At 46.7% G+C, this 15,191-nt stretch overlaps 1 protein-coding gene across 1 annotated transcript in view; it reads right to left on the bottom strand.

Moving 5' to 3' along the window:
• The window catches only part of PDE8A (phosphodiesterase 8A), a 145,601-nt gene extending 134,125 nt beyond the window's left edge, over positions 1–11,476 (bottom strand). The window contains exon 1 of the mRNA XM_030763986.2: positions 9,651–11,476. Within this exon, the coding sequence (XP_030619846.2) occupies positions 9,651–9,866 (216 nt within the window). The 5' untranslated portion in view covers positions 9,867–11,476. The remainder of the gene's footprint in view (positions 1–9,650) is intronic.
• Between the last annotated feature and the right edge of the window lie 3,715 nt (positions 11,477–15,191).

The following is a 15,191-nucleotide window of genomic DNA, read 5'->3' on the forward strand; positions in this document are numbered from 1 at the left end:
GATGCCACAAAGAAAGAAACTACAGGCCAATATCACTGATGAATATAGATGCAAAAATCCTCAACAAAATACTAGCAAACAGAATCCAAAGGCACATTAAAAGGATCATACATCATGATCAAGTGGGGTTTATTCCAGAAATGCAAGGATTCTTCAATATATGCAAATCAATCAATGTGATACACCATATTAACAAACTGAAGGAGAAAAACCATATGATCATCTCAATAGATGCAGAGAAAGCTTTTGACAAAATTCAACACCCATTTATGATAAAAACCCTGCAGAAAGTAGGCATAGAGGGAACTTTCCTCAACATAATAAAGGCCATATATGACAAACCCACAGCCAACATCGTCCTCAATGGTGAAAAACTGAAACCATTTCCACTAAGATCAGGAATGAGACAAGGTTGCCCACTCTCATCACTCTTATTCAACATAGTTTTGGAAGTTTTAGCCACAGCAATCAAAGAAGAAAAGGAAATAAAAGGAATCCAAATCGGAAAATAAGTAGTAAAGCTGTCACTGTTTGCAGATGACATGATACTATACATAGAGAATCCTAAAGATGCTACCAGAAAACTACTAGAGCTAATCAATGAATTTGGTAAAGTAGCAGGATACAAAATTAATGCACAGAAATCTCTGGCATTCCTATACACTAATGATGAAAAATCTGAAAGTGAAATCAAGAAAACACTCCCATTTACCACTGCAACAAAAAGAATAAAATATCTAGGAATAAACCTACCTAAGGAGGCAAAAGACCTGTATGCAGAAAATTATAAGACACTGATGAAAGAAATTAAAGATGGTATAAATAGATGGAGAGAGATATACCATGTTCTTGGATTGGAAGAATCAACATTGCGAAAATGACTCTACTACCCAAAACAATCTACAAATTCAATGCAATCCCTATCAAACTACCACTGGCATTTTTCACATAACTAGAACAAAAAATTTCACAATTTGTATGGAAACACAAAAGACCCCGAATAGCCAAAGCAATCTTGAGAACGAAAAACAGAGATGGAGGAATCAGGCTCCCTGACTTCAGACTATACTACAAAGCTACAGTAATCAAGACAGTATGGTACTGGCACAAAAACAGAAAGATAGATCAATGGAACAGGATAGAAAGCCCAGAGATAAACCCACGCACATATGGTCACCTTATCTTTGATAAAGGAGGCAGGAATGTACAGTGGAGAAAGGACAGCCTCTTCAATAAGTGGTGCTGGGAAAACTGGAAAGCTACATGTAAAAGTATGAAATTAGAACACTCCCTAATGCCAATACACAAAAATAAGCTCAAAATGGATTAAAGACCTAAATGTAAGGCCAGAGACTATCAAACTCTTAGAGGAAAACATAGGCAGAACACTCTATGACATAAATCACAGCAAGATCCTTTTTGACCCACCTCCTAGAGAAATGGAAATAAAAACAAAAATAAACAAATGGGACCTAATGAAACTCCAAAGCTTTTGCACAGCAAAGAAACCATAAACAAGACCAAAAGACAACCCTTAGAATGGGAGAAAATATTTGCAAATAAAGCAACTGACAAAGGATTAATCTCCAAAATTTAGAAGCAGCTCATGCAGCTCAATAACAAAAAAACAAACAACCCAATCCAAAAATGGGCAGAAGACCTAAATAGACCTTTCTCCAAAGAAGACATACAGACTACCAACAAACACATGAAAGAATGCTCAACATCATTAATCATTAGAGAAATGCAAATCAAAACTACAATGAGATATCATCTCACACCAGTCAGAATGGCCATCATCAAAAAATCTAGAAACAATAAATGCTGGAGAGGGTGTGGAGGAAAGGGAACACTCTTGCACTGCTGGTGGGAACGTGAATTGGTACAGCCACTATGGAGAACAGTATGGAGGTTCCTTAAAAAACTACAAATAGAACTACCATATGACCCAGCAATCCCACTACTGGGCATATACCCTGAGAAAACCATAATTCAAAAAGAGTCATGTACCAAAGTGTTCATTGCAGCTCTGTTTACAATAGCCGGGAGATGGAAATAGAAACAACCTAAGTGTCCATCATCGGATGAATGGATAAAGAAGATGTGGCACATATATACAATGGAATATTACTCAGCCATAAAAAGAAACGAAATTGAGCTATTTGTAATGAGGTGGGTGAACCTAGAGTCTGTCATACAGAGTGAAGTAAGTCAGAAAGAGAAAGACAAATACCGTATGCTAACACATATATATGGAAGTTAAGAAAAAAAAAAATGTCATGAAGAACCTAGGGGTAAGACAGGCATAAAGACACAGACCTACTAGAGAATGGACTTGAGGATATGGGGAGGGGGAAGGGTAAGCTGTGACAAAGCGAGAGAGTGGCATGGACATATATACACTACCAAACGTAAAATAGATAGCTAGTGGGAAGCAGCCGCATAGCACAGGGAGATCAGCTCGGTGGTTTGTGACCACCTAGAAGGGTGGGATAGGGAGGGTGGGCGACACAAGACGGAAGACATATGGGAACATATGTATATGTATAACTGATTCACTTTGTTATAAAGCAGAAACTAACACACCATTGTAAAGCAATTATACTCCAATAAAGATGTTAAAAAAAACACAAACCTGTGGTTGTTAGTGGGTGGGGTTAGGAATGCAAGAGGAACACATAGAACTTTCTGGGGTGATGGTAATATTCTGTATCCTGACAGAGATTTGCATTACACGAGCATACACACTTGTACAAAAAAAAAAAAGGTAAATTTTTAATTCTAGGTGATATGCATACTGAAGTGTTCAGGAGTCACGTATACTGATATGTGGAACTTACTTGGAAATTACTCCAAAAGTAAAATGGATTTCTGAGTGGATAAAGGGATAGAGAGAAGTGGTAAAGCAAATAAAAGAAAGTGTTAACAGCAGAATCTAGGTGGTAGGTATACACACGGTAATTCTTTCAACTTTGCTGTATGTTTGAAAATTTTCACGATAAAATATTAGGGAAAAGACAAAAATATATTTTAAAAAGGAAGAGATGTGCTTTAAAAAATAAGCAGATAGGGACTTCCCTGGTGGTCCAGTGGTTAAGACTTTGCCTTCCAAAGCAAGTGGTGTGGGTTCGATCCCTGGTCGGGGAGCTAAGATCCCACATGCCTCGCGGTCCAAAAACCAAAACATAAAACAGAAGCAATGTTGCAATAAATTCAATAAAGACTTTAAAAATGGTCCACATCAAAAAACAAAAATCTTTAAAAAAATTTAGCAGAAAACAAAAAAAAGCATATATATTTGAGCAAAGTTTGCCTTTGAAAAAGGTAACTGAAAGAAAAAGATCAATCCTTACATGTACTGGTGCTTTGGAGTTTACAGAACACTTTCACACAGATTATTTTAAGTGATCCTCACCAAAACCCAGGTATTCTAGTCTCATTTTATGCTTGAGAAAACTTAGGATCAGAACTTGCCAAATATTACACAGCCGGTACCTCACAGTGCTGGACTTAAAAACAAACACCTCTGGCTCCTCCACCTCCGTTCTTTCAAATACACCTCACGAGGGACCTGCCGGCAACCGCAAACATTTGAAGACCACGTAGAAACTGCTGATGTGCCACCAGCCCTTTGCTTGTCCCATGAGCAGAGTGACAAGGCTGAAGCAGCTGTTGTACTTACACTAGCAGGACATGAAAGGGAGAGGCACGCAGACAGTAAATGAGCATGAACTCAACAGATTGAACGTGTGCTTCCAAGCCACACAGAATAAAAGAACTGGCAAGCCCCCCTTGCTGAGTTCTTTGAGGCCGTCCCCAAAGTCTGGGGAAATCTGTGATATCCTTCCTGTCTATATAGATGGGCAAACTGCATACGAGGCCTGTAGCTAAGAAACTGCAACACAAAACTTGTCAAAACAGCTCTCTGACAAGATATTCCACCACTCTTCTTACCAGAGCAGAACAAAAGTAGAAGAGAAGGACGAGACCCAGGAACACTGCTCAACCCTGACACAGCCAAAATGAGAGGCAAAAGCTTTACTAATCTCTCCACAGATGAATCACTGGCTTCAGGGTATTTTGGCTTTTTATTAAAACATTTAACAACACACTCCAATAATTTTGGTTAAATTTAAACAGGTGAGATAGACCCGTGGAATATGAATAAAAGCCCTTTCAGCCTTAGAGACTGGTGTATTTATCCAAACATTTACTTAGTGTGCCAAACACTTGGGGAACCGTAATGAAACTAGGACATAGTCCTTGCCCTCAAGTGGCCTATAATCCAGCCGGAGGCTCAAAAGAGAAAACCGAGCCCACAAGGGCTATAGGAGAAAGTCCCAAGAGCAGGGGAAAGAGAGTGCAAGTATAACCAGGGCCTCAAGAAAGATTTCAGCTGGGCCTAAGTCTGGGAGGATATGTATGTGCAGAACTGTGGGCAGAAGAAGGGGGCGAGGGGCTGCACTCCAGGCTGGCTCCTACGGAGGTCCTGGCTAAGGAAGGCTACCTGCAGCCTGAGCACGAGGGAGAGGAAAAAGTACCCCTGAGGGATGCCTGCCAACTCACTTTAGAGAGTGAAGAGGACAGATCAGAGGGCTTCACAAAATGCCTTACTTGAGGAATTAACTGGGATAGGGCTGAATATGGCTGCGACTTCCACAAACATGGGAACCTAAGGTAGGGCTGGAACCAACTGCCCCAGTAAGTCAAGACTTAACAAAATTTAATAACACAGATTCAGGATGCCTGATTAAAACCAGGTGGACCTGCGATGTCTGTTGCCTAGCAGAAGGCCACAGAATGGTAGATGTAATAGAGACAGGTGGTTCTCAGAGAAACAAGCCAGGAGATAAGCACCAGGAGCAATGGCTTTGAATCCCAGCTTAATGTATGGCCTTGGGTGAGTTTCTAACCTCTGGCGCCTTATCTGCAAAAGGGAAATGACACTAGCCACCTCACAGGGTTGAAATGAGATTATATCTGAAAGGCCTCCAGCACAGTGCCTACCACATAGGAGGCATCAAGGAAAGGGGGATATTACTCATATGAACAGTCTACTCTCTAAGAACTTCAGAGTCCAATGCCTCCTACCATCCCACTGTGTTGAGAAACCAGGCTGAAGCCACTGACTTTGGATACCACCAAGGGCTTACTCACGTCCTAAGCAACTTCTCCCCCTGTTCTTTGATTTCTTTTTATGTTAATTTTAAAAAATACTCTGCCCATTAAGGCATTTTAGGTTATTCTGAGATATCTGCCTCACCCTGCGGTCTCACATCACAAACCTTCCCTTACTGAAGAACTCAATCCAAACAGGCAAGCCGTCCAAGGGAAAACCAGTGTCATAAGCCACTTCACAGGGAACATTTGTGCCAGAAGGGACCACAGGTCCCATCCCAACACTCGCTTCAGCAAGGATAGGGTCAGGGCCAGCCCAGGGCAGGTCTGAGCCGATAAAGCTGTGACATTCATAACATCACTCTTAAGAACCAAACTTAGAGTTACGGTGGCAATGATATTAAGCACTAAAATTTAAAAAAAAAAAAATATATATATATATAATACAAAGCACTTTATGTATATAATAGGCATTCAAGAAAAATTTTTAAAGCAGTTATCTTTATAGCTAGGCCTGGCAAGATAATGAGATTCTATACACCAAAAGGCATAAGAACACAATGATGACAGAACTCACAGCCCATGAGCTCAAGATAAAATTATAGTCATTATTTCAGGAACAGAAAGTTGGGTCTCATTTTCTCAACCACACTTTCACAGGGAAACTTTCAGTAACTCCAGATAATCTACCAAGGGCCGGTGACCCCTAGTTGCAGGGGTGGGGGTCACTCAGGTCACACACAAAGAAAAATTCACTTTCTTTTAGGAAAATATAAAAATTTGATTAATCCATGCTGTATGTCAAGAGCAGGCAACAAATTTTATTCCATAGCTAGGAAACACCAAGAAACCACTAAACTTTGGTGGACTAGGGTGGGTAATTTCACCAGTTTTGTGGAGGATGGTGGGCTGACAGGGAAAAGGAGGGAGGAAGACTAGGAAGAAGGGGAAGGTGGTGAAAAATAAGAGAAAACTAGGTGGGGGAAAAAAATGACACAAGCAAATACTAGAGATAGACAAATGGAGAATCGGTCTGAGAGCTGAAGGCAGTAACCCCTGGTTAGAGGTTAGCGTGTGACCACGCCATCATCTGTCACCTGTTGTGTTCTGCCCACCCAGCTGCACTAATCCTTAAATCTCTATAGGGAAATCTACTGGGCTTACCAGGGTGGAAATATATTATTCCCTGAGCACAAATGCTCTGAAAGAGCAGTACCAGAGACTTCCAAAAACCAAATCTAAATTCTACAGCCTCCACTCCAGTTAAAACTGGTTTCTATTTCTCCTTTATATGGGCTGGCTGGATTTTTCACTTCTACAGTCTAGTCCACACAATTCTCCAATTCAACCAATGTTTGTGGAAGGCCTACTGTGTGGGGGGACACAGCAGGGAACAAAACAGACGTGACTGCCCCTCACAGAGCTGATCAGTGACACACGGTGGGGAGGGCATCCGTCTTTAGCAGTGCACTAGGTGTTCGCAAAAAGGGAGGGAGGGTGAGCGTAGGGTCTCCTCGGATACTCACATAAATCTTTCAAGGGCAACTCAAAGTCCTAGCTAAGGAAAGGGAAAACGGAGTAAATCTAAAGACTGACAAGAAAATATTAAATGTTACAGTTTAGAGGGCATCCTGATACAAAACTGTAAGTGTTCAAACTGAACACAGCATTCATTATCTGTAACCACATAGACTATAACTCCTGAAATGGATAAACAGCCAGAGTATTTTTAGTAATACGTAAATAAGTTCATAAAGATGACCCAGCCTAATGTGTTACAAGATCCTAAAGTACCTTTGGAATCATTAAGAAGCAGATTATGTTTATTGAGTTTTACTGTTAAGTACATTTCCTGTACTTTGAATATCGGTATCTCATGTTAGGAATCATGTCTTAACATGTGGCCTAAGACATACCTCAACAAATGGGCTCCATAATCAAACACGTTTGGGAAATGTTGCACACTCTAAACACCACTTGGAGATTCACAGTGCATTTTAGGAAATTAAGCTTTCTGACAAATCCTGTACGAAAGAAATCTGCCAAACTTAGTCTGAGCCAGTAATTCCCAAACTAATTTGACCACGGACACTTTATTCATTTAATACTTATTAACAGTCCACAAATTGCTTCATGGAACACATGTGGGATACGCTACAGGTGTAGGGGATGATTAATCCGAGAATGCAATTGATTATCAATCTCCCAAGCATTCTGATGAACTGGTGTTTACTATATGCTATAGAAATACAAAAACTTCCCCAGTGAATTTCTGACTGGAATTCACTCAACAATAAGCTAACTTAATATATTTTTAAGAAAAATATTTTTAATGAACTAAAATTGGATCTTGATGTGTTAATATAAAGGAATTCAAATTCATTATACAATAATTTGACTTTGCTAAACTGCTGAAAACTTATCTTCCCTAAACATGGGTTTTTAAATTTCCAAAGTATATTGAATATCTTAATTTCAAAAGATTCATTTCCTTAAAGAAAAAATACTGAACTAAAAAAATGCTGATATTTACCTCTGCCTATTACCTGATATGCCTAATTACAAATATCTGTAACTGAGATGTGGTATCAACATATATAGTTCATGAATAACAAGCATGGGACTATTATTTCTATGGTTGTGGGGTTATTTATAATTTGACTCCTCCTCCTGAAAAACCTAACCTTAAAGCCTACATTGGAGGTTTCATGGAATCCAATTCCAGGGACTGAAAAAGTTTCTTCAGTTAACAACAAAAATAAAACTCAACGAACACTTATTTAGCACCTACTATACGCATACCAGTGGATTAAGCACTGTAATGATGAATGTATTTTTCTGGACCCCAACTCAAGACAATGGTCTGACAATGGGCAGAATACTTGAGATTCTTAGAAACACAGGGGACCTCTAGGCAATGTGGACGGCAGAAGAGCAAGCTGCTACAATGGAAATGCTTACAAGACACCTGGGTGAATTCGGGACCCAGGACTCTTTCTTAAAAAGCTACGTTAGTGACTAAAAGTTTAATATTACTTAATGCAAGATAACCAATATCAGATTTGGGTCAAACACTTGAAAGCTGTTAAAGCTTCCATATTCAACTTCACCTGTGACGTCTTTTTTTTTTTTTAAGCCAGTTAGATAGCTTAACATACAAGCATTACAGTGACATTAAGAGCAGCTTAGGTTGATAGTTTAAAACTATCACAGGTTTCTACAAAGACTCTGTAGGAGAAGGAATCCAAATCTGATCATCAGAATGAATTTGAATTTTCAGATAGCGCAAGACGGGAAGAAATCACTTCATCTGTGTTATGCAACACTGAAAAAGACTTTTCACTTTTATAGAAAAGGCATGATGACTGCTAGTAATTTAAGACAGAAAATGAACCAATTTCTATCCCTCTAATTTGGGAGGTCTAGCAGTACTCAATAAGCAAGAAAATCAAGACAGTTTTGCAAATGACTCTTTTAAAACACAGCAGCAACCAGAGGGATGATCCTCAACAATCTGCAGCCATTCAAACAGGAATATTTTCCCCTAGTTTAATAACACATAAACAAACGCGTGAATTCCAGCTCTAACATTTCAAATCAGAGAACCCGAAACCTGCTGCAGTCTGCCTTCATGAACATTTTTTTTCCTTTTTTTAAAAAGGAAAAATACCTTCCCTTTAGAAAACCTTAACAAAGACTAAGCCCAGAAACTCTGACAAAACATAGCCAAGGCAATAGGCGCTGGAGAAGACATGCAATTTAAAAACACAGTCACAAACTGTCCCAGTAAGACCGCTTAATAAAAAATTAACTTTGTTCTGCTGAATGCTTCAAAAATCGCGTTTCTGATACTATTTTCTAATTACATATGCTTCAGGTACAACATGCATGCTAATGAAAGTGGACCTCAAATACATGTGCAATGAAGCAAAGCTGATGTTCCAAATTACATTTTAATAGTCCCAAAGAAAATGGAAAACTGCAACTGCATGCTTGTGCAAAGCTGACAGAGGGAAAACGCAACACGGTGGTAGGGTCCAGTACCCCGGCTTCACAGTGCTAGCCGACCTTCCCTTTCCACCACGAGAACCAAAGGAACAAAGTTCACACTGACTTAACGTTCAGGGTCGCGCCAGAATATCCTGGGCTGGTGGTGGTGGTGGGTGGGTGTTCCTCTGTACCCGCTGTTTGGGAGGTAATGGATTCAAGAGCCTGGGTCAAGTTCACAGAGGTCCCTCCTGCTCCACACGTCGGGTCGGATGTGTCCCAGGAACCGAAGCCGCGGCTCGGAAAGCGTTCTAAGCACAACTCTACTAGGCACGGTGCCCAGGACTAGGGTTGGTCCACCTCCAGTCGCTGCCCTGGCAAGACGGCCCGCTGGCGTCCGTCAAAGTCATCCAAAGCCGGGCGACAGGGCACCGCGGCCCGGGAGAGAGCCCCACCCGTCCCTGTGGGAAAGCTGCCGCGCCACGGAGCCCGAATTTCACCGCGAACCAAAGCCTCTAAGCCCCTGCCCGCCCGGCACCCCTTACCGTGCTGCCGTTGCTGCTGCCGCTGCCGCCGCTTGGCTCGGACTCCACGAGGCTGGAGCCACAGGACCGGGCCGAGGCGGCCGTCTGGCCGGGTGGGATGCCCGGCCCGCCGGGCTGCAACGGCGGCGCCGCGGGGCCCGGCGCGTCCTCGGCCTCGTTGCCGCCGTGGTACACCGCCCGGCTCTCGGAAGCGTGGATGCTCTGGGCACAGCCCATGCTGGAGGCGGCGTCGCTGACACGCTGGCGGGTAGCCGCGAAACGGTCAGTAAACGGCCGGCCCGGCGCCACGCGGCCGCCTGAGCGGGCGGTGGCGAGCGCCGGTCTCGCGCCAGGAAGTGCGGCCGCCCCTTTTATCGCGGTGCGGGAGCAGCAGCTGCGGCGGTGGGGAGGGGGCGGTGGGGCGGGCAGCGCACCGCGGCCGCCCCTCCGAACATTCCCTTCCTGAAGCGGGAGCCGTTAGCCTCCTCCCTCACATCGCAGCGCTCGCCTCTGCCGCGCCGCGCTTCCGGGGAATTTCGGGGGAGGAGATTTGAGCTCTCCCGACCCGAGAGCAGGCGAGTCCGCGCCGTGGGGCGGCACGACCCCCGAGGGAGGTGAGTTCCCTGCTGCGCCCGCTCACCGCCCCGTTCCCGCTCCGCGGCGTTTTAGCAGCCGACTCTCGAGGCTCGGGCACCCACGCCGCTCCGCCTGCCGCCCCGCGAATAAATAAATGCTCCTGGTCCCAGGGCTGGTGGCGGAGAAAGCTAGCCTCGATCTCTCGCCGTTGAGGGGTAGGGGCCGGAGGAAGCCGGTCGGGGCGGCGAGGCAGCGTCCGCCCGGGTAGGGAAGGAGAGACCTCGGCTCCAGTCGGATCTGAAGCCGTGCCGTCGAGAAGCGCTGAAGCGGCGGCGCTCACCCGGGAGCTGCGGGCGGAGCGGCTCCGGCTCCGTTAGCCGGGCCAGGTTTTCCCGGCAGCACGCCGCGCCCAGCCCCCAGCTGTAACCTCCAGCGGGCGCTGGCGTCAATGCAAAGCAGCTGGGGCGCCCGCCGCCTCCTCCCGGGCCCCTCCCGCCACTGAGCAGGCGCGGCCACGACGGAAGGGGCGCGCTACCCGGCTGCGGGGAGAAAGACTTGCCCAAGGCCACGCACAGCCACCCCGGAGGGTGGGCTCTGATCTCGGGCCTGCGGCCACCAAAATCCAGACCAATGGGTTCGAAAACCGGCTCCGGCTCCATAACTTAGCAGCTGCATGACTAATAGATAAGTAGAGATAACGGTCACTATCTCGGAGCCATTAAAAGAGGCCGGTGGAAGGACCTCTGTTTCGGGTGGTCCCAGGCAGGTGGGGTCCGGGCGTCATTGTCGGGGGCCGCAGTCCTTGTGCGTTCCCTCTGGCGCCAAGACCTGGAGCAGCATGCCCACCTACACAGGCGACCGGGAGGCTGTGATGCTGAGATGCTAAGAAGCTACATTTAGGGGCAAGCTGGGGACGCCGTCCTACTCTCCTCTTAACCAAAGGACGGGGCGCCCAAGGCCCCAAAGGCTCCTTGCTTGCGGGAGCAGAACCAGGCGTCCGCCGTGCCGGGCGAGGCCTGTGATGACGCGAGACACGTTGGCAGAACTACACCCCACACATATCGCCAGCGGCTCGCTGTGTGACTTTGAGCGAATCACTTAGCCTCTCTGTGCCTGGGTCTCCTCCCACGATCAGCTAGAGGGTGGCACTCCTGGGCGTCCATCAAGGACCCCGGAGCAGCCCACCTCGGACCCACCCTTTCTCCCGCCCTCCCTGCGGCTCCCGGTCAGCCGAGACCCCGGCGCGACGGGTCCCTTTCCTCTCCCGCCCTCCACACCTTTCCTAGCGCGGCCCTGACACGACCCTGAGGTGCCAGGGCTCCCGCCTCCAGCCCGGATACTGTAAAGACCCGGACGCGTGCTCCGGGCTGGAGTCCCTGCTGCAGCGCTGAGACTGCCAGACGGGCTCAGGAGGCGGGTTCCCTGCGGCGGCTCGGGCTTCAAGACAAGCCTGAGATCCACAGCCCTGGCGCCCCTCGAGCCGGGATATTCCGGGCCGGAGGTGTGCACCGGGCAGTTTCCCGAGGGCGGCAGAGCTCAAAGGCCGGGTAACCCGAGGGCAGTTTTGTGCTATTGGCACTCTTTACTAGCCGAGCGGGCCCAAACCACTGGCACCTGACTTACACTAGCAATAATCTTATGTGTGCCTCCCTGCCTTATAAAAGTACCAGCGGCTCAAAGAAGATGTCTTGAAAGACACAGAAAAAGAATTTTACCATCAATTGTAGTGTTTTCTGCCTCTGTTTTGCTGGGTTTTGAACGTAATTTTTCCAGGCAGAATTTGCAATCTTCTAAATAAAGAGTAATTGGTGAAGAAAACGCTTTGAACCGTGAGAGTGCTTGAAAGTCTATCTCACGCCCTCTGTCCTCCCCTCCCCGCCTCACTGAGAAGCCGGGCCTTGATGACTCCCGGCACTGACCTTGCCTCCTCCAGGGGCTTCAGGCTGCCCTCTGGGCTCCCCTTCGCAGGCAGGACCTCGGTGTCCTGGGCTCACCTTGGAAATCCTTGAGCCCTGCTCTAATTCGGGGTGGGGACCCTTATCCCCAGCCCCGCCTCACTGGCCTCCTGTGCTGCCCTTTGCTGTCCTGAGCTGGACTCTTGCCCTCTCTGTTGCCAGAGACCTGTTGGATAGCAGCGTTAACTGATTTCCAGCTCTGCAATCTGGAGACTCTAGACTTAGAAAGCTAAGGCTAAGAACAAAGCAGGAGCAGACAGCAACGGTAGGAGTCCTCTGCCCACTTCTGGGGTCACAAGGAACAACCACCCACTCACTTTCACCCATACTCTGGAACTCAGCCTGGGACACTCCAGGAAGTCACAGTCTCTCCCCGCCACCCCCCATCTCAGCTTCAACTGCCTAACATCAGTTCCACCCCACCCCTCCTTCCCTGGCCATAATCTGCACCTTGAGGTCCCTGAACACTTCTCTACCCAGTTTCCCCAGACCTCAGCGACAGGGGACACAAAAGGGCTCACAATGATAGAACTAACCCAAACCTCACTGGCATGGGCCACCCACTGGCTCACCCAGGACTCCTGATCCCCTGTGAAGAATCCCAGCCCGTGGGGTATGTAGGGGGCTCACGAACAATCCCACTCCTGCTGCAGGAGAGGCACCCCCAGCCATGTGGGTACCCGGAAGTTCCATGGCACGCAGGAGAACATACTGCTCCACCACCCCCAATCCATTCCCCCAAGCAGAGGTGCTTGACGCCCATCAGGCTCAGAATTGTAGTTGAAGGTCAACTTCAGTTTGGTTTTTTTCTTAAGATTTTTTTTTTTTAATGTGGACCATTTTTAAAGTCTTTATTGAATTTGTTACAATATTGCTTCTGTTTTGTGCTTTGGCTCCTTGGCCCGAGGCCAGTGGGATCCCAGCTCCCCAACCAGGGATCCAACTGGCACCCCACCCCACCCCACCCCCATAGCCCTGCACTGGAAGGCGAAGTCTCAACCACTGGATCGCCAGGGAAGTCCCCTCGAGCAGTTCTTACTCTGAGGTCTCAGGCATGAGGTCAGTGGGGCCGGGAAAGAAGTCACCCAAGGGACAGAGGCCAGCCTGGGCCCCCACCCACCCACTAGCACAGGCCATTCCCAGGAGACTCCTCAGTCCTCATGGCCGCTTCACCAGTTCATGAGAGACATGAAGATGCAGGGTCCCACACAGCTTTATTCTATCTAGAACCAAAACCGACTCTGATTCCACACCTCTTACACCTAAGCTGACCCTTTTTACAACCAATGCTCCCTCCTGGCTTTATTTCCTCCTCCACCTAGGAGTCAGCCTTCAAAGACTGCTACTGGCACTCAGTTTTCTACTCCTCTCCTTGCCTTCCCCGTTGAACTGGACTTGAAGCAGCCACAAGTGGGAGAGATCCTGCACCCTGAGGTGTGAACCCCAACCCTGCCATACATCCTCTCTCCAAGCTGCTTTCCTCTACTGTAAATCTAGGATTAAGGATATCTACCTCTCAGGGATTAAATGGGCTAACTGACTTCAGGTGCCTAGAATAATTACTGAGCGCCTGCATCTTAGCTCGCCACCTTCTCCTGGGTCCTTTCCACACCACCTTCCTCCAGGCCTCCCCACAGACTGCCAGCAACTGCTTGAGGAAATGAAATGACCCCGAGGTTCACTACCCCTACAAATCTGTGGCATCAGACTTCACCAGGTTCATTTCTCTAGCTTTCAAAATTTTGTACAATGTAATTTTTTAATGTCTTTATTGGAGTATAATTGCTTTACAATGTTGGTTAGTTTTTGCTGTATAACAAAGTGAATCAGCTATATGTATACATATATCCCCACATCCCCTCCCTCTTGCGTCTCCCTCCCACCCTCCCTATCCCACCCCTCTAAGTGATCACAAAGCACCGAGCTGATCTCCCCATTCGATGCAGCTGCTTCCCACTAGCTATCTATTTTACATTCCGTAGTGTATATATGTCAATTCTATTCTCTCACTTCGTCCCAGCTTACCCTTTCCCCTCCCCGTGTCCTCAAGTCCATTCTCTACGTCTGCGTCTTTATTCCTGTCCTGCCCTAGGTTTCTACAATGTAATTTTTAAATTGTTTTAAAATTACACATTTTATAATTTACACATTAATACGTGCTAGAAAAATAGTAAAAAAAAAAATCAAACTTAGCAGAAGTATATAAAGTGTGCAGAGGCAAAGGAGAGTCTCTCTTCCTTCCCCACTCCCTTCCTTCCGTAGAGGTAACTACTGTTAACAGTTTGGACCATATGCTTCCAGACCTGTTTCTATGTTAAATATTACACACACACACACACACACACACACACACACACAGCTATTAGGATATCACAAACAGGGCTGCCGTGAACATCCTTGAATGTATCTTTTTCTGTAAGGTGGACTCCTAAAAGTTGAATTGCTTGGTGAAAAAGTTATGTACCCCTCAGCCCACCCCAGCTCCAGAAGGGATGAGGGGAAATGAAAACATAGAGCCTGGCTGAGCTGAGGGACTGAGAAGGGGGAGCTCTTTGGACATGCCCTCTGCTCCTGGATAAGGGGGATCCAGCCACCCCCAGATGCAAGGCCTCTGTTGATCATCCTCTCCAGGCCCCTGGCCTCCTTATCTTTATTTCTGTCTGTACTCCTGAGCCTTTAGTAAAGTGTTTGAATGTTCCAGCCTTTCTCAGATAAGGGAGGGACTGGATGATCCGCCCCTAGGCCAGAACTGTAAGGAGGGAGCAGCACTTCCTATAGGTGAGAACAGTAGAGAGAAGCCCCCAGATGCTGTCCTCTCACTCCAGAATTCAGACGTACACCTGCATTTCTCTCGTCTATTTGGCTCCAGACCTTGGTACTCGTGGTTCTCCTGGAGCTCAGGACTGACAACCTAATGTGGACCCCCTTCCTCAAAACGACCTTATTAGCTCCGGCCGTCTCAGACTCCTCCACTCCCAACAAGGAGCTCTGCCCCCAGTGCCAGCTCCCTGGCTCCATCCACATTTTCCCA

The sequence above is a fragment of the Delphinapterus leucas genome, chromosome 2, assembly GCF_059928025.1.
Source record: "Delphinapterus leucas isolate spDelLeu-1000000601 "Yukka" chromosome 2, BTC_Dleu_Yukka2, whole genome shotgun sequence".
Taxonomy (NCBI): domain Eukaryota; kingdom Metazoa; phylum Chordata; class Mammalia; order Artiodactyla; family Monodontidae; genus Delphinapterus; species Delphinapterus leucas.